The 26,734-nt window shown below is 40.5% G+C and overlaps 2 protein-coding genes across 3 annotated transcripts in view; both read right to left on the reverse strand.

Moving 5' to 3' along the window:
- crebbpb (CREB binding lysine acetyltransferase b) overlaps positions 1-17,784 on the reverse strand; it is a 44,438-nt gene extending 26,654 nt beyond the window's left edge. For both annotated transcript variants that reach the window (XM_085403977.1, XM_085403976.1), the window contains exons 1-2: positions 16,919-17,784; positions 2,098-2,687 (exon numbers count right to left, since the gene is read on the reverse strand). In XM_085403977.1, coding sequence (XP_085260103.1) covers positions 2,098-2,687; positions 16,919-17,003 — 675 coding nt within the window. In that variant the 5' untranslated portion in view covers positions 17,004-17,784. The remainder of the gene's footprint in view (positions 1-2,097; positions 2,688-16,918) is intronic.
- Positions 17,785-18,622: 838 nt separating this feature from the next.
- adcy9b (adenylate cyclase 9b) overlaps positions 18,623-26,734 on the reverse strand; it is a 42,218-nt gene continuing 34,106 nt past the window's right edge. The window contains exons 7-10 of the mRNA XM_085403978.1: positions 25,920-26,079; positions 25,556-25,698; positions 24,242-24,265; positions 18,623-23,774 (exon numbers count right to left, since the gene is read on the reverse strand). Of these exons, the coding sequence (XP_085260104.1) occupies positions 22,415-23,774; positions 24,242-24,265; positions 25,556-25,698; positions 25,920-26,079 (1,687 nt within the window). The 3' untranslated portion in view covers positions 18,623-22,414. The remainder of the gene's footprint in view (positions 23,775-24,241; positions 24,266-25,555; positions 25,699-25,919; positions 26,080-26,734) is intronic.

The raw sequence follows: 26,734 nt of genomic DNA on the forward strand, positions 1-26,734 counted from the left end.
AGTTGCTATACAACTGTTATAGCCCATATTTTAATAATATGTATGCATTAAGTCCATAGTAACTACATTAATTGCAAAAAAGGTGCAATAAACTACAAATAAATTGAAAATCGTTTTTTGTATTTTTTACATATATTTCTACTTGGAGAAATTTAAGAGGCTTATCCCTAAAAGCTTTAAATACAAAAAAGTTGCAAAAAATAGTTTACAATAACAGGAAACTTATTTTGAGTGTCTTCATAGTTTTATTTTGGAGATACACCAATTTTTATATACTGCAGGAAAAACAAAAAAACAATCTTATGATGCAAATTTGCAAAGAAAACAGCATGTGCATCAAAATAAACTATTTCCAGCAGTGCAATTCGAGTTCTAAGCATCCCAGCAACTATTCAGAAAAGTCAAACATGACCAGTATAGGCTTTTAAGGCCTACAAGTAAAAAACTACAATTTCCGCGAAAATGACGTCACTTCCGGTTTCGGCCAGGAAAAGGCGGACATGCGACAGTTCGCGCTGATGTCTGTTTCACTGTGGGAAGTGTTACGAACAGCTGATCGGATCGGCAAAGCGTGTTTCTGGAATATTATGTTTTTGTTCCTGCAAGCGCTTTTTATGCAATTTTTGCAAAACTTTATGTGGAAGGAAACCGTGACCAAGGACAAGCTGATGGCATAAGATGTAAGTACAACTCCTCCGGTTTCATATGCAAAACAAATTATTGTGCTAGCTTACACGGTTCAGGTTCTACAGGGATTTAAAAAATAGTTACACAAAACGGAGCGTGCTGCTCTGACCGGCTTTAAAGGGTTAACAATGACTTTAAAAAATAATATAAAATAGTGTGCAACACCACTGAAGTTTTTTTAACCTCTCTTTTCAGCCAACGGCAGTCACTCTCCTCTCCAAATAACTTCTGCTTAGCTTTCCGAGCTTCCCTCGGGTCCTCTTAATCAGCGGTCTCCAACCTTTTTTGCGCCACGGACCGGTTTATGCCCGACAATATTTTCACGGACCGGCCTTTAAGGTGTCGCGGCTAAATGAGGGAGGGGCTAATAATCGGCTCAGTCATTTTTAATGATCGTTGAAAGCCCAGATCGTAATCGTGATTAAAATTCGATTAATTGAGCAGCCCTACTGATAACGATATAAATCACAAAAATTTATCATTTTCTGTAAATTCAAGTGAATCTCGGGCAGCTCGACTTGCGTGAAGTGTTTCCAGCTGCACGTCATGTACCTGGATTCGAGTGTTTTAACCGATGCATGAAGCTATACATTTTTAGACATACGCTGTAACGTCCGCCATTTTCTTTGTGAGTATTTATTACACAGGGTGCTGCGGGGAAAAGCCTGTTCTGACGGCTCTTTTTTTGCTTCTCATCCGTAAACACTGCATAATCTTTCACATGGTTCAGTTTATTTTGAAAAGTCTCAACAGGATCTTGAGCTTTATTGTGAAAGGTTTATGTGGAAAATAAACAAGCGGACACGCGATGTTTTACTGTCGTTGTTGCTAACGACAACGCATAAAAACAGGCACTTGTCCGTCCGTAGTGTGGTTATATTAAATATAAGAGAAAGAGAGAACTTTAGGAAATTAATATTTGCCACTACAATTGGTCATTGTAGTGGCAAATATTGCCATAAACAGTTTATTTTGCGACACCACGAAACAAACAATAGCGTAAAATGAAACGATAGACGTTTTTATATCGTCATCTGATACATATCGTTATATCGATAGTGAAGCTGGAGGATGAATGATAACTTTTTTCCACTCAAAAGTTAATGTGAGGGTTAGCGACAAATGCAATCGCATGGCAGGATGCTGTAAACGGACCAAACTTCAGTCAGGAGAACAGCTAAAATAATCCATTCACAACACGAGGTTAGTCATTAATATACTGCAAAAACATGTGAACAGAGCAGCTGCGAGAGAATTCAACATTAATGAATCAATGGTACGGAAGTGGAGGAAGCAAGAAAAATGAGCTGAGTAAAGCTTGACTTATCTGGTTGTTTTGTTTCGCTTAACGGGCCTTATGATCTGAAAAATATGGTATTCAAGTTAGCTGAGCAGAGTTTCAAACCTTACCTTATTCATGTTTCCTGCTTGCTGTGCACTCATCGTGTTGTGCGCACCCATCTGTGGCCCTCCTTGTGTGAGTGCATCTCCCACCACACTGCTTCCAGCTCCAGCACCCACTTGTGTCCCCTGCATGGGCTGGCCCTGGTACTGCATGCCAAGACCAGGTCTCCCTCGCCCTGCTGGTCCCATAGCCCCATTAATCACTTGTCCTGTCTGGCTCATGCCACCATGAACCTGGCCCATAGGCTGGCTGAAGCCCATGCCTGCACTTCCATTGCCTTGTCCTGGACCTCCCTTCTGGCCCTGGGGAGACTGGTGATTGGGGGATCCCTGCCCTAGTGTATTTTTACCATGCACACCACCTAGCTGGTTTCCCACCATGCTTCCTTGTGGCAGGCCACCTCCTAAATTGTTTGAGCTTCCCGGTCGCAAGAGCTCAGACAGCTGCTTGTGCTTCGCAGCAGCATCAGGAACCACTGAGTTAAGACCAGGACCAGCACCTGGGCCACCATTAGAGGACATTCCCATTACCAAGTCTCCATTGGGTATGAGCTCATCAGGAAGGTCATTTTCCAGGTCAAACAGTGAGACAAGATCTAAAGAAGAGAGAAAGGAAAACAAGAATTAGTCAATAAGCTACCAGTTAGTTATTAGCTGACTGTACAGGGCACGCAAAACCGCTAGCCCGACGTTCCGGGGCTAGCGTTTTTTCCAGTCGGGCTACTAAAATCTATCTCAGCCCTGCCCGTCGGGCTATCATAGGAAGGAAAAATGTGTCAGTGCTTTTGCATTCTTTTGCAAATTTAGCTGGGTAATTATGTCATTAGCATCAATGATCCTCTTTCAATATGTGATGTATTGAAATCACGTTTGAATTTTCGCTTGTTTTTTGCTTTCACTTTCATTTTGCAATCGCACAAACTGTGTATAAAGAGCGGTGGTGAAATTAATGCTGACACTTATTCCATCAACAGCCATCTGTGAGAGAGGATATTCTTGCATGAACTGAGTGAAGACAACACATCGTACCTCTCTACACCCTGAAACACTAAATGACTGCATGCAACTCTCCATTAATGGGGAAACAGTTGAATCTTTTTGCCCTGACAAGTCTATTCATTTCTGGATGTTTTCTTGAAAGGTTCAAGACACCTGGATCATAAAACCCCGACAAGAACAAAGAGCAGTGAAATGGAGGGCAATGCACAGGAAGAGAAAGCCGATGAAGGAGATGCTATGCCCTCAACGTCGAGTGGCATTTTCTCATCCGTGACTTCAGTGGAAGTTTCAGATTCAGAATCTGACACAGACTGATTCAAGTTCTACACCAGGGGTGGGCAACTCCAGGCCTCGAGGGCCGGTGTCCCTGCAGGTTTTAGATGTGTCCTTGAACCAACACAGCTGATTTAAATGGCTATATTAGCTCCTCAACATGTCCTGAAGTTCTCCAGAGGCCTGGTAATGAACTAATCATGTGATTCAGGTGTGTTGACCCAAGGTGAGATCTAAAACCTGTAGGACACCGGCCCTCGAGGCCTGGGATTGCCCACCCCTGTTCCACACAGTTCTTACAAGTTCACAGAAACTTTTAAAACCAGATATTTGAGTTGATGATTGCCATTTTTATACAGTTGTTGTAATTTGTGTTTTAACAAATTTTTTTTGATTGATGTTTTGTTTCCTTTACAATATTATACAATAAAAATTATCTCTTTTTTTATTCGGGCTACTTAAATTTATTTTGGGCTACCAAAAACCGAAGAGTGCCTGCCCGAAGGGCTACCAGTGATTTTGAAATTTTGCAAGCCCTGCTGTATAGAAGCTCTGTTCTTTTACATTAGAAATATCGTCCATTATCGTCCAAGGTTTTATTGGTAATCAGCAATTTCTTTCCCCCAATCAAGTCTGTCCCGTATTCAGTAAGTGAAAATAAAATAAACAAAAGGTGAATCAAATGGACCATTATGGCAAGGCTGGGATGGTCAATTTGGTAAAGTAAATCCGTTGGGCATCTTTCTTTGCCTTTAGACAACAATTCTGATGGCAAAAGAGCCAAACGGGACAGGCAAAAAAAAAACAAAAAAAAGGAAATCAGCAATGTTTCGTTTATTTATTTATATATTCATTCATTCAGAAAACAATGGGGGGAAAGTACATAGTGGTTTAGAGTGAATCAATGTCTTCATGGAAGTTACTGAACAATAAAAGGTACTTTTAGCTGCTCTCTTAATCAGAAGGGGCTACCAGAGTGGGTGGCTCAACATATTTTCATTTGGCAGATTTTTCCACCGAATGCCTTTTGTGACACAACCCTCAAGAGATTGATGTCTCCCTCCTGGGAGTGATCAGGGGATCTTTTGCTTGTTAGAAGCACGTGAAAATCACTAGACTATGGAGCCATAAAAATACAAAACAATAACCTAATCATTTTTCCTTTTTAAGCATATGTAGAGTCCTTTGAGGGGGTTTTCACAACTTCAACTTATGCGTGTGTTTTTTAGGAATTTTAGACCAATCTCCAGAGGTGCATTTGAACAGATGTTCATGTTGGATGAGAAGGCCTAGCTCCTAGTCTCTGCTCTAATTCATCCCAAAGGTGATCCATGAGGAATCAGTACAGGCCAGTAAAGTTCTTCCACACCAAACATGTTCAATCAAGTCTTTTTGGACCTTGCATCATGTGCTGCTGAGGAGTCATGCTGGAACAGAAATGGGTCATCCCCAAAATGTTCCCACAAAGGTGGGAGCATAAAATTGTCAAAAATGTCTTTGAGGCGATAAGAGTTCCTTTTACTGGAAACTAAAGCCCCATTTCCATTATTACATAGTCGGATCATCTGCAGCATGCTTTACTCACAGCATCTGCCGCTCAGCATTGTACTGGTGATGTAAGGTTTGGATGGCCATTCTTCCAAATATGAAGTTTGGAGGTCTGTAGAAACTGACTCTGCAGAAATCTGGCAACCTGTGCACACTATGCACCTCAGCATCCAGTAACCCCGCTCTCTGATTTTATGTGACTACCACTTTGTGGCTGAGTTGCCGTCATTCCCAATCGCTTCCACTTTGTTATAATACCACTAACAGCTGACTGTGGAATATCTAGTAGTGAGAAAACTTCATCACTGAACTGTTGCACAGGTGGTATCCCATCATGGTACCACACCGGAATTCACTGAGAAATCCATTCTTCCACATATGTTTGTAGATGTAGTCTACATGTCGAGGTGCTTGACTTTAAAACTGTGGCCATGGAAGTGATTGGAACACCTGAATTCCATGATTTGTATAGGTGAGTGAATACTTTAGACAATTAGCGGGCATTTCTGAAATTTCACACCGACTAACCTTCAGTTTAGAAACAATCAGGCTGAACAGAGAAAATAATTAAACTGCAGATGAACTCTTGCATGTCTGCAATGTTTACATTCACACACAGCAAACTTAAAAGTAAAATAATAAAGTAACACAGCCCCAGCTGTGACCTTACAGTAACACTGAGTACAAAAAAAAAAAATCATACAGAGGGGAGCTTTTGCTCTGAAACTCAGAGCACTCGTGGTGCAAAGAATGAGTAAACATGAATACTCAACACACAGATAACATTAATGAAGGTTATAGTCCAAATCGCATTTATGCCAAGGTCCTTAACGTAGGGGCGTGAGCGTGGCTGTGAACGCCAGCCAATAAACATTTTACTAGCACCACAACCACACCCGCACGCACGCCTGGCTCAATGTCTAGGGCCACTAGGTAATTACGACTGGAGTATAATCAAACCTGTTCCTCAATGATATGTGGCAGATACTACAAAAAGCTTAAATATTCTAGTCACAAACATTAAATAAAATACCGGAGGTAAGCTTAAGGTTAGAGGAATAAGACTTGGTGGACCAAGAAAACTATGTGAACTAGGTGTAGGCAAAGAGCAAGCACCCAGGCCTCGCTTAAGACCTTCAATATGATGACCATATCCAAAAAATAAAAAGTACGGTCTGAAGCAGACTACTACTACTACATGCCAAGTAGTGGGAAATGGTAGTAACCACTATTCAGAGAATCCCACCATCCCACACTATTCTCTCTGGAGACGACAGACTACGATCGGCTATAATTCACCCAAAAGGTTTTCAGCAGTCACATTAAAATCTTTAATTTCTCTTCATCTGGTAGCAGACAGTTGTAAAGTGCTTCAGTTTCTCCTAACAACAAAGGAAGAAAAAAAATCTGAGCAATTACAGCAGTACTAAAGCAACATTAGATTTATAAGAAACCTGGATAAACGTGTATGGAGAAAATCAAAGTAATTAAGTGTAATTAAGTAATTAATTTGCACTGCAAACCAGATGAAAGCACAAGGACACAAGCTCCCCTATAACCATTAGAAAGGCTTTACGTATGGCAAGTGTTTGAAAAACAACCTAATTAAATGAATATAATTTGGCCGCAGACAGGTGGGATAGGCGGTTAAGAAAATGGATGGATGGATGGACTTGTATGCCTCTTAAAACATGTACTGCAGCCACAGGTTGTGTAACAGAGAGCCAACGCTAAAAGCAAAGTATTTCATGCTGCCGAAAACAAACCAATGAAGAGACCATGAGTGAAATGGAGACAAAATCAACTGTTAATTATCCTTTAACAGGTTTCCCTACTATAAACTTGTGAACTTTACTTCCTCTAGAAAGATCTTGTTCCCCAAAGGCTCCATTTTCATCCCACTGTAAAGCAAAAGGGGTGTTTTTGCATGACAGCAGGGGAATTATTTTTTTTAATCATTTCGTCTTTTCACAAATTCTGTATTCATAATAACTGGCTGTGACAATTGAATTATGGCTACCGTAGTTAGGAGCCTCGTGGAGTAATACGTGCCGTGCTTCAACATAATACAGTGGGGCAAAAAAGTATTTAGTCAGCCACCGATTGTGCAAGTTCCCCCACTTAAAATGATGACAGAGGTCAGTAATTTGCACCAGAGGTACACTTCAACTGTGAGAGACAGAATGTGAAAAAAAAAAATCCATGAATTCACATGGTAGGATTTGTAAAGAATTTATTCGTAAATTAGGGTGGAAAATAAGTATTTGGTCACCTCAAACAAGGAAAATCTCTGGCTCTCACAGACCTGTAACGTCTTCTGTAAGAAGCTTTTCTGTCCCCCACTCGTTACCTGTTATGAATGGCACCTGTTTTGAACCCATCATCTGTATAAAAGACACCTGTCCACAGCCTCAAACAGTCAGACTCCAAACTCCGCCATGGCCAAGACCAAAGAGCTTTCGAAGGACACCAGGAAAAGTATTGTAGACCTGCACCAGACTGGGAAGAGTGAATCTACAATAGGCAAGCAGCTTGGTGTGAAAAAATCAACTGTCGGAGCAATCATCAGAAAATGGAAGACATACAAGACCGCTGATAATCTCCCTCGATCTGGGGCTCCACGCAAGATCTCATCCCGTGGGGTCAAAATGATCATGAGAACGGTGAGCAAAGATCCCAGAACCACACGGGGGGACCTGGTGAATGACCTGCAGAGAGCTGGGACCAAAGTGACAAAGGTCACCATCAGTAACACACTACAACGGCAGGGAATCAAATCCCGCAGTGCCAGACGTGTTCCGCTGCTGAAGCCAGTGCATGTCCAGGCCCGTCTGAAGTTTGCCAGAGAGCACATGGATGATACAGCAGAGGATTGGGAGAATGTCATGTGGTCAGATGAAACCAAAGTAGAACTTTTTGGTATAAACTCAACTCGTCGTGTTTGGAGGAAGAAGAATACTGAGTTGCATCCCAAGAACACCATACCTACTGTGAAGCATGGGGGTGGAAACATCATGCTATGGGGCTGTTTTTCTGCCAAGGGGACAGGACGACTGATCCGTGTTAAGGACAGAATGAATGGGGCCATGTATCGTGAGATTTTGAGCCAAAACCTCCTTCCATCAGTGAGAACTTTGAAGATGAAACAAGGCTGGGTCTTCCAACATGACAATGATCCAAAACACACCGCCCGGGCAACAAAGGAGTGGCTCCGTAAGAAGCATTTGAAAGTCCTGGAGTGGCCTAGCCAGTCTCCAGACCTCAACCCCATAGAAAATCTGAGGCGGGAGATGAAAGTCCGTGTTGCTCGGCGACAGCCCCAAAACATCACTGCTCTCGAGAAGATCTGCATGGAGGAATGGGCCAAAATACCAGCTACTGTGTGTGCAAACCTGGTAAAGACCTATAGTAAACGTTTGACCTCTGTTATTGCCAACAAAGGTTATGTTACAAAGTATTGAGTTGTATTTTTGTTATTGACCAAATACTTATTTTCCACCCTAATTTACAAATAAATTCTTTACAAATCCTACCATGTGGATTCATGGATTTTTTTTTCACATTCTGTCTCTCACAGTTGAAGTGTACCTCTGGTGCAAATTACTGACCTCTGTTATCATTTTAGATGGGGGAACTTGCACAATCGGTGGCTGACTAAATACTTTTTTGCCCCACTGTATTACCATATTGTTTGTGTGTGTGTGTGTGTGTGTGTGTGTGTGTGTGTGTGTGTGTGTGTGTGTGTATAACCTCTTTTTAAGTTTTGTGGATATTATACATGGTTATGCTCAGGATATGTCGGCCAAATTCCACTGGAAATGCCTTTTGGTTAAACGGTCAGCAAGGAATTAGCATTTTCACTGTTAAATTTTTATTTAGCTTTAATGCACATAAAAAACAGCTGTTTGTTTAAGTGAAAATACATTGATGGGTTTTTTTGCAGTAATAAAGTTGTGGAGTTGTAAAGTATTTTTTCTCTCACGTCAATTATATCGTCAGTTATATCGTTATCGCAAATTTTCAAATATATATCGTGATAAATATTTTTGGTCATACTGCCCTGCCCTACTGGCAGCTTCATTTTATGAAAAAGAGAAAATAGCCAAAAACGGTTTTAATTGCAAACTTAACAAATTTGACTTATACCAATGTGTTGGGTCATATAAACAGCAGCTGCATCCAGCTAAGATGGTTCCAGCATCTGTTGTAGAAATTGAGCTGGATCTGAAGCGTCCCCTCTCATCAAAAAAGGAATATAGCACAATAGAAATGCTTATTAGAAATCAGGACATACAGACAGTGTCATTAGTTCTTGCGAAGAGATTACAATTTCTGGAAAACAGGTAATCACAGGCAAGCTCGCGTTAGATGGCTCAAAGCTGTGTGGGCATTTGTCCCCCTTTCATTTAAGTGCAATAATTTCCAAAATCAGTAAAGTCACAAGATTGTTGTTTTAATTGCAGAGGGGGTGAAGTAAAGACTGTAAAATGTGTTCAGCTGTTATCTACACAATCACTCCAAGCCAACATGGTTATGTGCCTAACGCATGTAAGGCCGAAACAAGGAAAGACGACTTTTCTGAAAAAAATGAAAATGTGAGACAGTAAAAAGACATCAGCACGAAAAGAACGCCACGCTGCAAAAAGCAGTCAAACAACAACATGATAATGTGGATATGGGGCGTCTTTCTAACGCTGGATAAACAGCAGAGCTATATCAGCTATAGATATTTCTCCCAAAGACAAGAACTAACAGACTTAAAAACTCCTTTGTCCCACACGCTATCAAACTGTTTAACTCCTCTCTGGAGGGGAGAGGGAGGGGAAACAGGAGGACAAAGGAGGGGGGAACAACTAAGCTGTAGTGCCTCTTCACCTCACTGTGAAATACCTTTTGTGCAACACTTTTGTAAATAGTCAATGGTGCAAATAGACCTCAATACTTGAAATGTGCAATTCACTTGTATTTTTATTTTTTATTCCTATTTATTCTTTTTATCCCCTTCGTATATTTTATTTATATTGTCTCTGTATTTATTTATTTTTTTTTATATATATATATATATATATATATATATATATATGTATGTGTGTGTGTGTGTATATATAAAATATTCTGTAACTCTGTAACTTCTGTCGGTGCTGTGCTTTTTTTTGGAAATCGAATCTCCCAGAGGAACCCACCCGAGGGATTAATAAAGTTCTATCTAATCTAATCTAATCTAATCTAATCTAATCTAGATATGCAGGCAACATGTGAGTGAATTAGAACCCAAGTTCGCCAACAAGTTAACAAGTTTCTTGCGGTAACTTAAACTGTAGCAGCAATCACTGCGTGCCTTTTCAGCCAATGTTCTGTGGCAGGAACCGACCTGCGTTTGTGCTTTGTTCTTTGTCCATACACCATCAATTAGCATGGCATTTGTTCAAACACTCTGATGAGAGGCCTCAATTTTGTTGGACTTGTTGTAAATTAAAGTTGCGTTGTGAAACTGCACATGTGGAGTGGAAGTATAAACTGCAGGAGGTTCTAGATTTAGTTTTATTCAGTTACCAAACTTTTTATCTGGCATTTATCAATTTTCTCTATTATCAGATAATTCGCTAAATGCAGTTTTTATGACTTAGTGACCATTGATATGAAAAGCTGCTTTTCCTATAGTTCCTCCTTTAAGGTAGGTAACCTCCTGAAAGGGAGGAAACTTTGGAGTGCACCAAGTTTGACGACAAATGTATCGTGTATGCTGCGGCACTGGCAACCACAACATGCGAATACTGCCTTAATAAAAAAGCTACTAAAAGATAACACAAGGTGTCACCACAGCGGGTAGCGTTGGATGCCTTTTGCAAAGGGATCCGTCTCTCCTCGCAGAATTGAATGACGGATGTTAGGGAATTGTGTAAACCACTACACTATGAAGCCACTACAGCTCTTTAAAAATAAATACAAACATAAAATAAAATAAAAAAATGACATAAACCAACAATGAAATCAAGACTTTATAAATGAGGAAAATGGAGCAATTTTGCCTTCTTCACACACATTGACTAAAAAATAAAACAAAATAAAATAAAATGAAAATTTTAGCCAAAGCCCATTGTTCAGTTCAGCTTGCTGCCTTGGACATCCCACATATAGCCTTTGTCTACTAGTTCCTACTTGGCTCAAAGCGAGGAGGTTGGACAAAACTCAAACCGGTATTGGTTGTTTTCCATTACAATCATTTACCACCTAATGTCCATGGGGTCATTATAGCAACACAGCCGAAAGTCCCATGACGTTATCTGTATGTGACACAAACGCCACAATATCTCCCCCTACCACCACTTCCCCTGCCAGTGGCGGACTCCCTCAGACATCGGTGCGTTGGTGGTTCTTTGTGTCCGGGGGTGGGCGTCCAGGTACACACCGGCTCACTCCTTGGCGGCCGCTTATCGGGGCCTGGAGCCTGGGGCTTGCTCGGGCCACTTCGGAGGTGGGGTGCCCCCGGCCTCTCGGCCTGGGGCTCGGTCACTCAGGCACGGCTGGCTGCCGGCGGAGCTCACGGGCGCGTCACTGCAACTCCCCCTGGCTTCTGCTCCGCGGCTGCTGAGTGAGCCCTCATCTGGGACTCTCCTCAGCTCTTTCTGGGACAGTGGCGCGGCTGCCCCTCTGTTGGTCTTCCTTGGTCTCTTGTGTTCTGGGGGCCTCTGGATGTCTGGAGTTTTGATCTCCTCCATACCTGCTTCATGCCCTGGAGGACGGGGCTGTGGCCCCCCCACACCCTCTAGCAGATCATTACATGAAGGAACCTTTTAAAAAAACAAAAAACAAACGCGTCCATGCTCACAGGTGTACACACGGGTGATCACACCCACAAACTACACCCTTTTTGGCTCCTACCTCAAAGCACACTGTGTTCTGTTGATCTTATGTGCTGCACAATAATGTTTAATATTTAATATTTACTGTCATATTCCCATATATCATTGTGATGTTGTTTATTCTATTACTCTTGTTCTCTTCTGCTTGTTTTCTTTTTTCTTTCTCAGCAGGTGACCCAGGTGATTGATATATGCATTTTTTTTTATTTTTTTTCCTTTTTTTTTATTTTTCTGCTCATTCTGTTGGTTTTTGGTTTTTGCCCTTCTCCCCCGTCCCTCTTCTCAGCTGTTTCTCTTTCCCTCTTTCTTTCTCCCCTTCTTTCCCCCAGTCAAGTCTGTCCCATATTCAGTAAGTGAAAATAAAATAAACAATAAAAGGTGAATCAAATGGACCATTATGGCAAGGCTGGGATGGTCAATTTGGTAAAGTAAATCCGTTGGGCATCTTTCTTTGCCTTTAGACAACAATTCTGATGGCAAAAGAGCCAAACGGGACAGGCACAAAAGAACAAAAAACAAACAAACAAACAAACAAACAAACGCCACAATAAAGCAGAATGTTGAAGTAATGGTGTACCTGCTGCTCGGCTTTTTGTCAGTATTTTTTGTGCTCGTTTCCGGGTTTTTAAAAATGGCGGTTTTGATTTCCGTGAAGGAGACACTCTCAAGACTCATCAAATGGCACCTCTGCCAATCCGTGGTATGCAGTCTGTTGACATAAAATTTTCAGATCACTTGGAACTCCAGCTGAGTAGGCACTACAAAAGTATCTGGTACCATCACCTAATGGAAAATCCTAAAAAATAATTCAAGCTGTGCCAAGTCAACCCAAGTAGTTACTAGTGGACAAGGGCCCTTCTCCATTAGAGTCTACTCAGTATCTAAGTTCACGAAAGTTAAAACTGCCAATTTTGAAACCCGGCAACAAGGGAAATATGTACCAAGAAGGAAAAAAAAAACCAAAAAAAACCCACCACAGACCGAGCTGCAGGTATATTCTTGCCTCAACGTCCACCTTTTTTGTAGCGTTCATGTCGCATATTAATTATGGCGCAGTACGCTCGAACACTTTGCAATGACGACAACCACGCATGTGGTTAGGTAGTACTAGATCATAATGGAAAACCGGCCGATCCGAGTCAATCTGAGTAGGTACTAACGGAAAAGGGGCTTTAGAGTGTGAGCAATGCAAAGGGAAGACCTTAACAGGGGTGTATGGGAAAAATTATTTACTGCACACACTCAAAAAACTGGCCAAAGAACATACAATGGGTTCATTCGGCTGCTTATTCTTGCCATTTCCTTTGTAACATTGTTATCATAAAACCCATGGCACACAACACCTAGAGGCTTATTCTTATTATTTCTAAATAACTGCCCCAAGGTGTTACCAACATGGCTGCAGAGTGACAGAACTTGTTTCTAAAAGATTTCTATTTGAATATACGCCAAAGTTTTTTGTATAAAAATTATAGGTACATAGTGAGAGCACGATACTTACTAACATCTTGTATGACCTCTGACAAAACACTGTTTGTGTGTTGTTAATGTATTCTGTACCAATTATTTTTATTATGTTAATTATACATTTAAATCTTGTTTAAAAGACCAATATGACAATCTGCTCCCTTTTAATTAGGTATGATGATCAAAGAAAACCTCTGAACTGATGAAACAAAGAAATATAGGAAACGTACTGTTGTATGTGAAGAGAAAACGTGCGAGTGGGCTGTTTTCCACTCATTTGAGTGGCACTGCAACTGTAAAAGTTTTAATATGGTGTTTTATAAGAACTATGATGATTTCAAGATGTTCAAAATTAGCTGCCCACGAAACATGTAAAGCTGGGGCTGCAATCATTTGCAGCCGTGTGTTTATAAAAACCGCAACCATTTAGAGAAATGGACAAGAAAATTTCTGGGCAAAACGATCTAAGATCACAAAATATAAATTTTTTTATTAATTTTGGGGCAAGGAACTGAATGAATTAAACTGCTGAAAATACTTTCTCAGAGGATTTTAGCGATCCAGTGCCACACATGCTTCTCATCTCCACCAATTACGCCACACGAGACATCAGCCAGCACATCCAGAGGTTGGTGAAAAGCACATTTTAGCACTCTTGAACACTACCAATACACCCAGGAGTTGGTAGTCTCCTAGACACCGAGGCCAGAAAGAGGAAGAGAGAAACCCGTTAGGTGAGCGGTAGGATTGAAGATGGCTGCTACTGCCTGTGGTGCTGACACGCCCACTCAGTCATACAAATGAAAACAAGCGACACTGGCCTGAAGCCACAGGCACATACTGACAAGAGAGTAGTGCACCATGGGGGAAAAAACAAAAACAAAAAAGTCACACATTAGCAGTATTTGATGTTTTTGTTAATTTGTGCCTGTGAACATCAGCTCTGTACACAGTTGGCTTGATGTGGCATAGGGTGATGTCGTTCCTATCGGCCCAACTACTAATAATAGTTACCAAGGTGACTCAGTCGGCAATATAATGTGTAAATAACAGTCAGGATGATTTGGACAAACACGCTGAAGCCCCACAATATTTAAATGATCAGTCAGTAATTAGCGTTGAAATTTGAATGGACTGCATTCACACAATTTACTTTGGAATTAATATGAATTCCGTTTATTTGACGAGCAACAGAACAATCGTTTTTTTACAGTTGGTCTTTATCCCTCGAGCATGCCACAATTTAAACTAGAGGAGGTCTCCGAGAGAAAATGAGTGTTGCACCACGAGTGACACGCTCCTCTATTGATTTACTAGTGGACGATCGCCTTGCTCTTAATTTAAAAGTTGTGTGCCTGCTACACCGCTAACCCTCATGTTTCCCTTTAAACCAGGGAAATATGAGGGTTAGCTGTTTAGCACTGCTGCAGTGGTCCTCCTGGTCAGGGGGAGGGGTGTCCACCCTAAGCAGAACCCAAAGAGTGTGGAAATATGCTTGATGCGCTCCTGCAACAAACCCCCGGTGGCTGCTGAGCAAAATCTTTATGCTGAATCCAACCAGCAGAACAGAAATATCCGAAAGATGCAGCTCATTATTGCCCTGTTTATTTTTAACATATAGCCCCACTTAAACATGCAAAGGGACACCTCTTGAAACATAACATTTAATAATTCTTTAAAGAAAACATGGGTGCGCAACCATCTACCTGCATCTCTACTGCTCCTGTGGAAAACACTAAACATCCTACAATGGCTTATTAAAAACATACATTTTGTGTGAACATCAACTAAAACAGATAGTTTCCAACTGCAGTGGAGGAGGAAGAAGCCCCAGGTAGGGCTGCTTTATTGCCCAGCGAATGTTTCGGTCACCTTTCTGGGTGGGTGACCTACATGGGTTTAAACCTTATTGAGCATTCCCAAAAAAAAATTGCATTTCAAACTTAAAGAGATTCTCTACTTAAGTGCTTCCCACAGGGAGATTTAGAAACATCTGAAGGTTCCCGCTACCCTTCTGGGTAGGCGACCTGGAGATTAGTTTTTACATTAACCCCGACTGTGTTTTATCACTCCCCTTAAGCTACACCTAATTTCTGCTCAGTGTATTTTTTGGTGTTTTTCTTTTTGCTTATCTCCACAACATGCTGTGTTCTTTCCCCTTCACATCTTTGGTAGCACCTTAGTGCCATGCATTTTAATATATGAGCAGCTCATTTCACCATTCTAAGTTTGACAGCTCAACATATTCCTGAAAATTGATGCTTCAGCTTAATAAGCCACCTGAAGATTAAGATTCTTAGCATTACCTAGGAATCTTATTAGGAATCGATTAACTAATGCAAACCCAGCAATGAAATGCAAGTCTTCACTGAAATAAGACCCTACATGCTTTTTTGATGCTTACAACGAGTAAACCCTTAACGTCATCAAGGCTTAAATTGGTAGACAACTACACTGTATACAGATGGAAAGTATATACAGAGTACTTCTGCAGCAGTAGCTTTTCAGCAAAGTGAAAATAGTGCATATTACTTTTCCACAGCTCTGATTCAAAAGTGTATTTTTCAATACAACTGGACTATTTGAGGTGTACCTTAAAGAGACATAATAAGAAAGGATGTCCTCAAGTTTAAAAAGTCCCCATGTAATTGCGAAGCAATCCTTGCATTGTTACTATAGTCATGCGTTCGTTTCTTATTTTAATGGGACAAAAATAAAAAGTAAGCTCATCATATCAAACAAGCCAATAGACTGTTATGTTTTCTTTTCCTAACCACAAACACAAATCACAGGGTGACATAACCTGTAAGGAGGAGGCATGCCGTGTAAAGGAAAGAAAAAAAAGTCCTTCCGTCTTATTCGAAAGTCCTTTCTCGAGTAGGATCAGCAAAGTTGCTCTTCAGGTTTCACCGCTTAACAGGCAGACCATTGGGCTACCCTCTAAACGCCTCAGACTTCCCCATGATAGCTTTTTACAACAGGAAAGGATATGCAAATATGCTTCCCTGAAGAAGAAAAAACAGCAGAAAAGTTTGCTGTCCAGTTCGTGTTCTAAACTAACTTAAAGCAAAAAACCTATTTCAGCATGTGAGGAAGACCTGATCTTTCACTGGCAGTCCGACTATCACTCAGTCAAACAGCAGGTTTATCAACAGCTTGTGCTGTCACGAATCTGCACGGCTCCAGTGTCAAGGAGCACGACACAAAGTGCGATTCAACTCCAGACACCGAGGCAGCATTTTCATCAGTGCTGCCAGAGCCCTGTAGTTTTCCTTATCTTAAGATATATTATGATGATAAAACACAATTGAGGCATTTAACATTTATCCCAACAAAGGTTGAAAAGTTGGGAGCAAATTCTGCCTGTTGAGCAGCTGAAAACCTCGTGTGATGGAAATGCATTGAGCTTGAGCCCCTTTTACGCCATTTGTCTTTTACAGCCATTATTTTGTGATCTATAGATTAAAGCAAACTATTCCTATAACATCACCATGTGCTGTTTTCCTGTGAAAAGTTGCAGTCCGCTCAAGTGACCGCTTTCCTGTACATAGATGATGCGTTCACTTCTGTTGAGGGGCACAAACTGTGCAGTGTAGCTTGAAAACTGTGATTACCACTATTACTACTACTACACCTTCGTCACAACAGGTACACTAAAAACAATGCCCTGTCCTTACCTGGGCCATCTGATCCTGAGGGAGGTGAATTGATCTTGGGTCGCTTTGCAGTGGGGGGTCCCACATCCATAAGATTGTCAGCCATCCTCGTCGGCAAATATTACAAGCGCTTAAAGACACCGACGAATAAAAGTAGAAATCAGTCCAAATCTTCGCCCCCCGGTTTGCAGTCGCTGGTCACTTGTATTGTTAGGCGCCAAGGAGCAATTTAACAGTTTTTTCCTCCTTTTCTTTGACTGGCAGACTGGCGAAACGCCGCCTGGAGAAAAAGGATTTCAAAAGATAGGCAACAGCGCCACGCTTCGCCACCTAAGATCACCCCATGATAATCCAACACCCAACACCCACATAATTATCCTCAATAATCACGTCCAAAAATTATTTCAGTCCGAGAAAAATAAATAAAAATCAATCATAAAATATGGCACGAAGCATAAGCGAATCCCTTTCTCCGCAGATCGCCGATTTCACGTCCGCACAGAATCATTTTTTTCGCAGTCGAAACGAGCAGCCATAAATTCCGTTTTTGGCTTAAATAAAAAGATCAAAATTCGAAAAATATTTTCTATGAGACGGATTATTTTTCTGGTCGCTGTCTCCCGATAAATAAAGCGTCTCGGGACGGCGATACGGCGAGAAGCGGCGCTCTCTAAAAGGGAAATCAAATATACAGAGGGCTTTCGAGACGACAAAACCCCACTTAGCCCTCACATATTTGCATTATTTCTAATCGGAAGAGCTCACGCTTCGATTTTCTGCACGAAAAAAGCCGTTTGAGTCCGCTCCGTGTGGCTCCGATCGGTTTTTTAATTTAATGCTCCCCCCGAAATCCAGACTATGAGCCGCGTCAAGATGGCGGCTGTTGATTCCTCCGATACAAAAAAGTTTTTTTTTTCTTCCCAGCTAGACTGTGGGGGGAGGGGGGAGGCGCGCTGACGCCCTGACGTAAACCTGTGTCCCCACCGTGCGTCATGTGGACGTACGAGAAGTTGCCTCTAGGGGTGGATTACACAGAAAAAACGAGCTACCTGTTTCAAACTTTTCAAACACCCAACAGTCGCTACCTGAAATGGAACTTTTTTTTGTATTTCGCAGGCTAAAACGCGAGTCAATGCTATACACTGTTATATAGAAACAGATAAAGCAGCCTTTACTTTTAGCGAATACACTATCAAGTACACAAGCTATGATAAACCAGTATGTGACTATTGGTGCTTACAGGAAAGGTTTTAAAAACTTACATATTATCCCATCAAACTTATGTCTACTTACTTATATAAAAATCAAGTGAAGATTCTCTGTGAAGTGTGAAAGTAGATGATTAATTTTTGGGAAGAAGCACCTTTCAGAGTATGAGTGTGTGTGTATATATATATATATATATAAACTAACTAGAAAACAGAAAACTACAATGAAGTACTAGCCAAGCACACAGTCGAGCTTATGTCTTTGTTATAAATGTGTATCGATGCACCAATGTTTAAGTTGCATGAAATCTTGTAGCTGCCTGTATTGGTGGATAGCATAATCAGTTAAGAAATATAATTAAAAAGCTGCACTCAGTTAAATGCATTGGACTAGAAAGTACACAGTTTGCTTATGAAATACATTTGAGGGTAAGTGTAAAGTAAAAAACAAACAAACAAAAACTTGTACCATGTACGTCTATTGTTTCAATCTATCACTGGTAGTATACAGGCTATAAATTCATTAGGACAACATTTCCCAGCAACTGACTTTATTTATTATTAAATTTAACTTCACCTGTTAGCGTGCTATATACAAAAACATATCCAAAGAAAGCAACAGTTCATAGAAGTGGACCCATTATGCTTTTCTTCTTTTCTCTCATATATAATTGTTTTATGTTACAATATCAGACACACTAACCAAAAAGTTTTGAATAATGAGGTTGATGTACAAAAGAAAAAAAAATTCACTTTAAGCCCAAAGTTCAGGTTTCAGACACTTTCTACTGCTGACTCAGTAACTGCAGAGTCCCAAACCTCTTCTTGCATTAACATCAGCACAAAAACTGTAAACTGGGAGCTTCATGAAATCAGTTTACATGGCTGAGCAGCTCTTGTAGGTGTAATGTGTCCATATAGCATAGGGTAAAGGTGATAAAGAACTGTGAATCATCCAAAGTTACTTTACTAGAGTGCAAAAATCTAAATAATGACCCAGAAAAGAGCATAATAGGCCCCCTTTAAAACTTAGAGGGATCGACAGCGGGCTACTTTTCAATACTACCAACCAGAGAGGTCTTGCAACGTCTCCACAGTTTTATTTGGCTAGTTTGGATTAAAAAGGAACTTAAATCTCTACTAACTGAAGCCTCACTGTTCACATTCCTGCTAGGATTGGAGCATCTCTTCCAAAATACACACAATCACAAAGTTTTACAAATGCACACATTTTTTTTAAACACACATGCAAGTATTATTCCAACATTGTTAAAATTACCCAGTTCTTAAGACAAGTAATATTCTAATACATGCGCTTATATAAATTCTAGAAAATGCTCAGATACTATACAATATAAAGGCATACCGCACATTAAAAAATGAGTGCCTTTACCAGTTAGTATATGATGACTACAAGGTGTGCACAAAATACCTGCAAATTAAGAAGACAACAAAAAGAGAAAATCCAAGAGATGGCAATGACACTCTTTGGCATTAATATTTGTGCCATTCTGCTGATTCAGAATGCCACTCACATCTCATTAAATCACAGCAAATCAAAAGATGCGCTCATGTTTGCGGTGACACAAGGGAAAAAGAAGGCATGTCAAATGTGTGAGTCAACACACCTTTCAGATTTTCACCTGTTCAGAGTAAAAAACAAACAAACAGCTTATTCAACAGGGCTTATCAAAATTATTAAGGAAAATTCCATTTAAAAAGGTAGCTCAACACTCAAGAATTATGACCACTATTAAGTGTTTAACCATGAACAGTAATGGTTATTCCCTTTATTACAGTGTAAAAAAACCAAAAAAAAATGGAATGGTGCTAAGGGTTGTGTGCTCATAAGCAAAGGAAGGTTATTTTCCCTTTTAAACCATTGTTGTTACATTTAAACCAACTGCATAAGTAAATTATTATAACATTATAAAATAAAAGAGAAAAAGGAATTTAAAATCCGCAATAAATCCAAATAATGTCACATATTTGGCATATTTATATTTACTTATACATGTCAAGAAAAGGCACTGCTGAAATCTCATCTTTCAATATTTTATCAAATTAAATGATTCAAGCACAAGCGTCAGTATTTTAAATTTTGATCAATATTAAGTGTCTTGAGAAATGAAAAGCAACAGAACTAACTTTAAAATATGACATGTTTAAATTTAAAAGGCACAAGCTACCCTAACTCCACACTTAGAAAACAATGCGAGCAAACTATTTAACTATTAAGGTGTTGTTAGCTGCAGCAGCTTACATAAATTACTTGATGATGAATTATTTTTATTTGCAACGCTTGTTCTATTACTTGAGTTCAGGTCAAGAAATGGTGCACTGGTGAAACCATTTTTACGTCTGAGCACACAATCCTTTTTTTTTTTAAACAGCAGAAGGAAGAAAATGTAACAGCAAGAGAGATGAAAACTGTTCTGACATTATAGATAGAAAAAATTAAAGGGAAAGCGAAAAGCACAGAGACCCTTCTATGAAATACCTTTTGGTGCACTGCCGTTTGCATTTACAATGCCGTTATGTAAAGTTTTCATGTCACTGAAAGTATGAAGCTGTAAAAGTGTCCAGATGTTTGCATCCAGTAATGTCCTTTAGATAACAGAAAGTAGATTAAGACGCCTCAGATAGAAAGTTCAAGTTTTGTGTAACAATTAACACTATTAAACACATTTTTATTGTGACATTCCACTTTGATCATCCATGTCCTAAAACACAATCAACTAACACACAGTGTAATCCATAGCTAACCCAGGCAGTTTTATTCTCTAATCCATCTAAAAAAAAGAAATTAAGACACAATTTAAGACACTCTATAGGTACGCCAGCATCTTGTAGGACCCATTAAAATACTCACTAAACACAGTTAGATAGTTTGAGCTCCTACAAGAGTCTGGATGTGCAGAGGGCACAAACACTAGTAGCAGTTAGCCTATGATGCTGCGAGCATGCTGATTAAATGCAGTTTAGACCATCATGCCTCAGTGCTGAGGCAATGCAAAGATCTTAACTGAGGCCAGAGAAAAAGCTGCCACATCAGCAAACAAGTTTCTATTTGAAAACCTGCAGTTTCAGTCATTTGAGTAACTCATAGGCACCTCCCCTTATTAAAGCCCAAGTGATCTTACTATACAGACACACACTGCATAAGAGCAATACACTCACTCGACAACTCACAGCTCAGCCTCGTCTGCCTTTAGCCTGTACCGATTTGTTCCCGTTGTGCCTTTCCTGATGCGTTTTCTGGTTTTCAAGAACAACATGGACACAGGCTCTGCAGGATTTTAGTGCGGTGCATTTTTTTTTTTACTCGTACATAATTTTGCCCTTCGCTTGTCACATATTGTGATGTTTTACACATTGTTGCTTTTCTTTTTAATAAAAGGCAAAACTATCATAGCAAAACATAGTTTAAAAAGTAAACCTGTAACAAAAGCAAAGCTTTTCTTCCCAAAAAGCTTTCTAATTTACAATTTTCCCTTTATGTTGTTATTCCCTTATTTATAAAGGCTTAGTCTACATAATATTCTACTCTAAAGGCACTTAAAAAGACATATGAAAGAAATAATCAAGATTAAAGGTTTAAAGATAATCAAATAAGTTAATGGTAGATAATGGGATCTGCGACAGGCAAGAGAAGGTCCAGAGTCAGCTGTCACATTTTCCCTTTTCTTGTGCGTTACTGCCTAAGACCATCTTTGTGGTCCACCCTCCACTCTTGATAACATCAGCCAACTGTGAGCCGTTTTCACACATGTATCCCACCAGAACATCTACAATTGTCCCTTCTCACATGCTGCAGGTGATAGTCCACTTCACGCTGCTGGAAATACTCCTTTTGGTTTAGATGAAGGTGCTGCTTTCTTAGCATGTGCAAGAAGCAGGACACATAACGTCCATCCTTTGCCACGAATTCTCAGGATAAGTGCCTTTTCTATCTTTACACAGGCCCAACTGGACATTGCCTACACTTTGTGCTATAAGGAGCTTACTGTGGAAAGCCAATTTGAAGTCTGATCAAATGTTTGTGCTCCTATATGCAGCTCAATTGGGTAATGTCTAGTAAAAATTATGTACTGCAGTGCATGTGTGAAAATGGCTATATTGTCACAAACACACACAAAAAAAACAACTTGCTTCTTGGCTGGTGAGGCGAGAGCTTGGGGTCTTTTCACATCCTCCATCGCCAACTGAAGTAGGACCAAATGTACAGTGATTCTACACATGCCAGCTGGAAGGAATGAGAGCTTAAAGGGTAGAGGATTGATGATGAAAGCGGCACACTTGACGATTTCTAGAGTCTGGTTAACTCGCCAACATTACCGCCAGTTTCATCCTCGCAATTGTCCTTCTTGATATCCTTCAGGGGATTTGTTGACCTTTGGGATGTATCCTGCTGGGCTGAGATGATAAGTTGTTTGTTTTCTGACAAAGAAGGGGGTCCTTCAAGATTGGTTATATGTACAGATGTCAGGCCAGTGTGAGACTTTGATCGCCTGGCAGCAGAAGTTTCTGCAGTGGGACGTCTTTCACGGCTATCTACCTCTTTCACGTGAGTAAGCCCTGTCATACTAGGGGAACCAGTGCTGGCACTGGGTACCATAGTATTAGTACTGCTTGCAGTGGTGCTGGTTGCAGGGACCATGCTTGCAATTTCGTCAGTGGGTGAGCGCCCGATGCTGCCATCCACCTGTGCTCGGATCTCTGGAGAGACTGAGAGCTGGTACTGAGGCACCGGGCCACTATCGCTGCTTTTAGGATAAAGGAAGGTCTTCATCTGACCTTTGCCCTTGACATTAACTGTGCCGCGATAATCAAACTCGTAATCCATGCCGCTAAGAACACAGTAACTCTCTTCGCTGACCTGGACACGACACTCCACGCCTGTGGTATCCATGCGGCTGGCAATGTTGACCGTGTCGCCCCAGATATCATAAAGAAGCTTGGTGGTGCCAATTACGCCTGCTGTTAGAGGCCCGTGATTAAATCCAATACGAAGCTTAAAGCCAAACCCTAACATGTTCTTGTTAAAGTCATCCACCACACGCATCATTTCAAGGGCAAATTCAAAAAGAGCTCGGAGGTGGGCGTGAGGATGTGCTGCATCTGCACACTGCTGAGCGTTGAGTCCTGCTGCCGCCATGTAAGTGGCACCAATGGTCTTGATCTTTTCTATATTAGCAAAGACGGGCTTCCGTAGGAGCTCATCAAAGTCTCCAATCAGCTCGTTGAGAACACGATAGCACTCCTTACCTCCTTCATAGCTTTCTTCATAAAATTCACTAAAGTTAACAATACTGGCAAATATTACACCCACATTGTCATGGTTCTTGGAGTAGCTCTGGGTAACCTTGAGCTGCTCGGCCACATGTATGGGAATGATATTGCGTAGCAGCCAGTCGGCCTGGTCCCTCATGTTCTGGATCTTGATGCGGTGTTGATCAGCTTCCACATTGCCATGGTAATGCAGACGGTAACTGACCTCAAATTCACGGTTAAGAAACCAGACCAAGAGAAGGAGGAGGAAAAAGGCCACACAGGCCTCACGGCCGAGAAGGTCCTGTGGGTGGGTCTGTGGGTCAAGTTCCAGTGGGCTGTCAGACATGACAATGGAGGTGTTGCTGTTGCTGCTGCTGTTGTTCTGGCCATCAGACCTGGTTGAGAAAGAGAAGAAAGAGAAAAAAGAGAAGAAAGAGGGAAAGGAAAGTTTAGAATACTTTAAGAAATAGTGCAGCTGTTACGATTACAAATAACCAAATGCAGCATTTGCTATAAACTCAATGCATCTCACCAAAATCAAACTGCCATCGCTCAGAATAGAAAGTCAGAGCACCTCAGTGGCAGAGAGCCTAGAGTCTGGCTGGTGTCCTTATTTCACCCATTCAATCTCAGTTCACTATCACTATCTGTGAAGGCATAGTGTGTTTTGTCTTGTTTTATCTTTAATTTTATTTGATAGTGAGAGACAAATGTAGGAAGTAGGCAGGAAGCTGACATGGATTAAAGAGCTTGGTTGGAATAATAACCGAGCCCATTCAGTTGAAGCTTTTTGTCCAGTTTTAATGTGAAATGAGAAGTGAGTAATAATGCACTTCAAAACATCAACAATAATCATACTTACCAGAAAAACAGACTCTTAGTGACACTGAAAGAGAAAAAGCAGAAGCAACATTAATTCATGAAATAAGAACATCAAAAATGATTTCAATTCACGGACATTATACTTGTTCATAGCATGAAATGGCACGCAACTGTAAAGAGGAAAGAATTCATTAGTTTTTATGTTTGTCATTGATGCCTCAAAAGTTTTGAGGCAGAGATTTTTGCGACTGACCCTGTTATGTATGTATTTCCAAGAGTTCATTTTTCAGGGTGCAAAATATAGGGAGGAGAACATTTAAATCAAACATGCAAACCGATTTACTAATGTTTAAGACACACAGTTTACTGTTAATTGCATCGATATTTAATTTTTGCGCTTGATATCGAAATGAACCTGACCACATTTAGAAAACAGCACGACTTTTGTAAATCACTGTAAAACTAACAAATTCTTCTTGTGGCAACTATTTGGGGATTGCGCTCACACCCTATTTTGCAAGTTGAGTTAAAGAAGGGTGCTAAATACAATGTGAGAGTTTATTGAAGTGGCAACCAGATGTTGAAAGACACCATTTCAGCCCCATTTGCAGTGAGCAATCGAGTTAGGCAAAGAAAAATGTTGTCCCAGTTTGTTTAATCTTTGTGATGATGACTGTAAAAACTGGGTGCAGGGTTGGCAATTTGCTAGTCAATCATATTATCTATGGAGATGGTCTTGTGCTCTTTAGTCCTAGTAGTGCTGGTCTAGAGCAGCTCCTTCACATGTTATGTTATGTTGTGGAACATGACATCAGATGTAATGCCTGCAAGCGTACTGTCATGATTTGTAAACCAAAGAGGGCAAACACCAAAGATTTCCAGAGTTTAAACCATCAGATAATACAAGGTCAGGTATGTTGGATATCTTATTAAAGATCAAATGACAGACAATGACATTTATAGGGAATGTCTGATGATGTATGCACAAGTGAACATCCTCTTATGTAAATTTAATGCATGTACAGACTTTAAGGCACATCTGTAGGTGAATTCCAGGAAAGCAAGTTTACGGAAACTTCATGTAGCGTATAATGACGCCATGAGCTTATTATCGAAGAGACCAAGATTGTTAAGTGCAAGTGAGATGTATGTGTTTCTATGGATTATGAATGAGAAATAAACAAAAGCTGACTGAATGGACCTCCCTCCTTGAAATTTTCATCATCACATTATCCTTTATAATTAAGTAAACTGACCAAATGACCATGCCAAAAAATACTGCATGGGTTGTAAAGAGCAAAACTATTACTTCCTTTTATTGACGTCTCCGCAGTAAAATAAATGCATCTCATACCTGCAGGGGGAGCTGAAGAGCAAAGCCAGCAGTGCCAGTCCCACCAGTGTTGCTAGTGTTGAGCGCATCCAGTAGCTGAGCTGGCAGAAGTTACAATACTGAATAATAGCTATGATGACAGCACAGCAGATGAACATGGTAAACTAGGAAAACAAGAGACAGAACACAATATCAGTCAAAAAGGTGTAGATCATACTGTAAACAATACTAACTACAATACTTCTTACATACTGCATACAGCAGTTAAAGACATAATTAACGATGAAGTAAGACAAGCAGAACTTGATCAAACAACAGTAGCAGTATTTAATACTCTAAAGATCCCTTTTTAAAAGCATAAAATAAACATGAAATTTTAGTTCACCTGAATGGAGTGATGCATGTCACAAGCGACATGGGAGAATACTGCCACAGCAGGCAGGGACACCAGGACAGCTCCTATAAAGTGGCGTGCTATCCAGCCTGACATGGCCGTCATCAGCACTCGAGTGCAGGTCAGCACACTGTCCAGATAAAAAGCCATCCTGGAGAGAAAAGAAACCCAGAAAATGATGACTGATACAGATGACATGTGAGAGATTTTATAGTTTTATGTGTTCTCATGTGATCCCAGCTTGATTAATAAACTGGCTGCAGATATAATTATTAAAGGGCTGATTTATATATGATATAGATGGAAACATTTCCTCTCTCTTTTTGTTTTAGGGTCTATACATTTTCTTTCTGCACAGATTTTACCTGTAAGTCCAATATTAACCATGCCAACATTTTTTTCTTCTGTCTCTCCTCCTGGTCATCTTTTAAATATACTTTGAGGTGAGCAAAGCACCCACTCAATTCTTGCGTTAGACAGTTCCTCTAGCCTCTGATTAAAAGTTCCAAAAATCAGCTTGGGACTTAGCCCTCAGATGGGTTGTACACAGCTTGAAGATAAGAGTACCACTGTCTCTACTATCTCTTCCCTCTTAAAAAGAACAAGGAAATGATAAGGACCATCCATCCATTCTCCTCCACTTATCCTTATCAGGGTCAAGGGGGAAAGAGGTAGGGTACAGCATTGACAGGCCACCAGTCTCACGCAGGGCCAACAACCTATAATGCCCCAATGATAAGGTATTACAGAAAATCCAAGCGTACCAAGAATTCTTCTCTCAACATACTTGAGAAAGAAGTAGAGAT

The sequence above is a fragment of the Rhamphochromis longiceps genome, linkage group LG4 (assembly GCF_057381845.1).
Source record: "Rhamphochromis longiceps isolate RC_006_pf linkage group LG4, R_longiceps_female_GT1.1, whole genome shotgun sequence".
In the NCBI taxonomy this organism is placed as follows: domain Eukaryota; kingdom Metazoa; phylum Chordata; class Actinopteri; order Cichliformes; family Cichlidae; genus Rhamphochromis; species Rhamphochromis longiceps.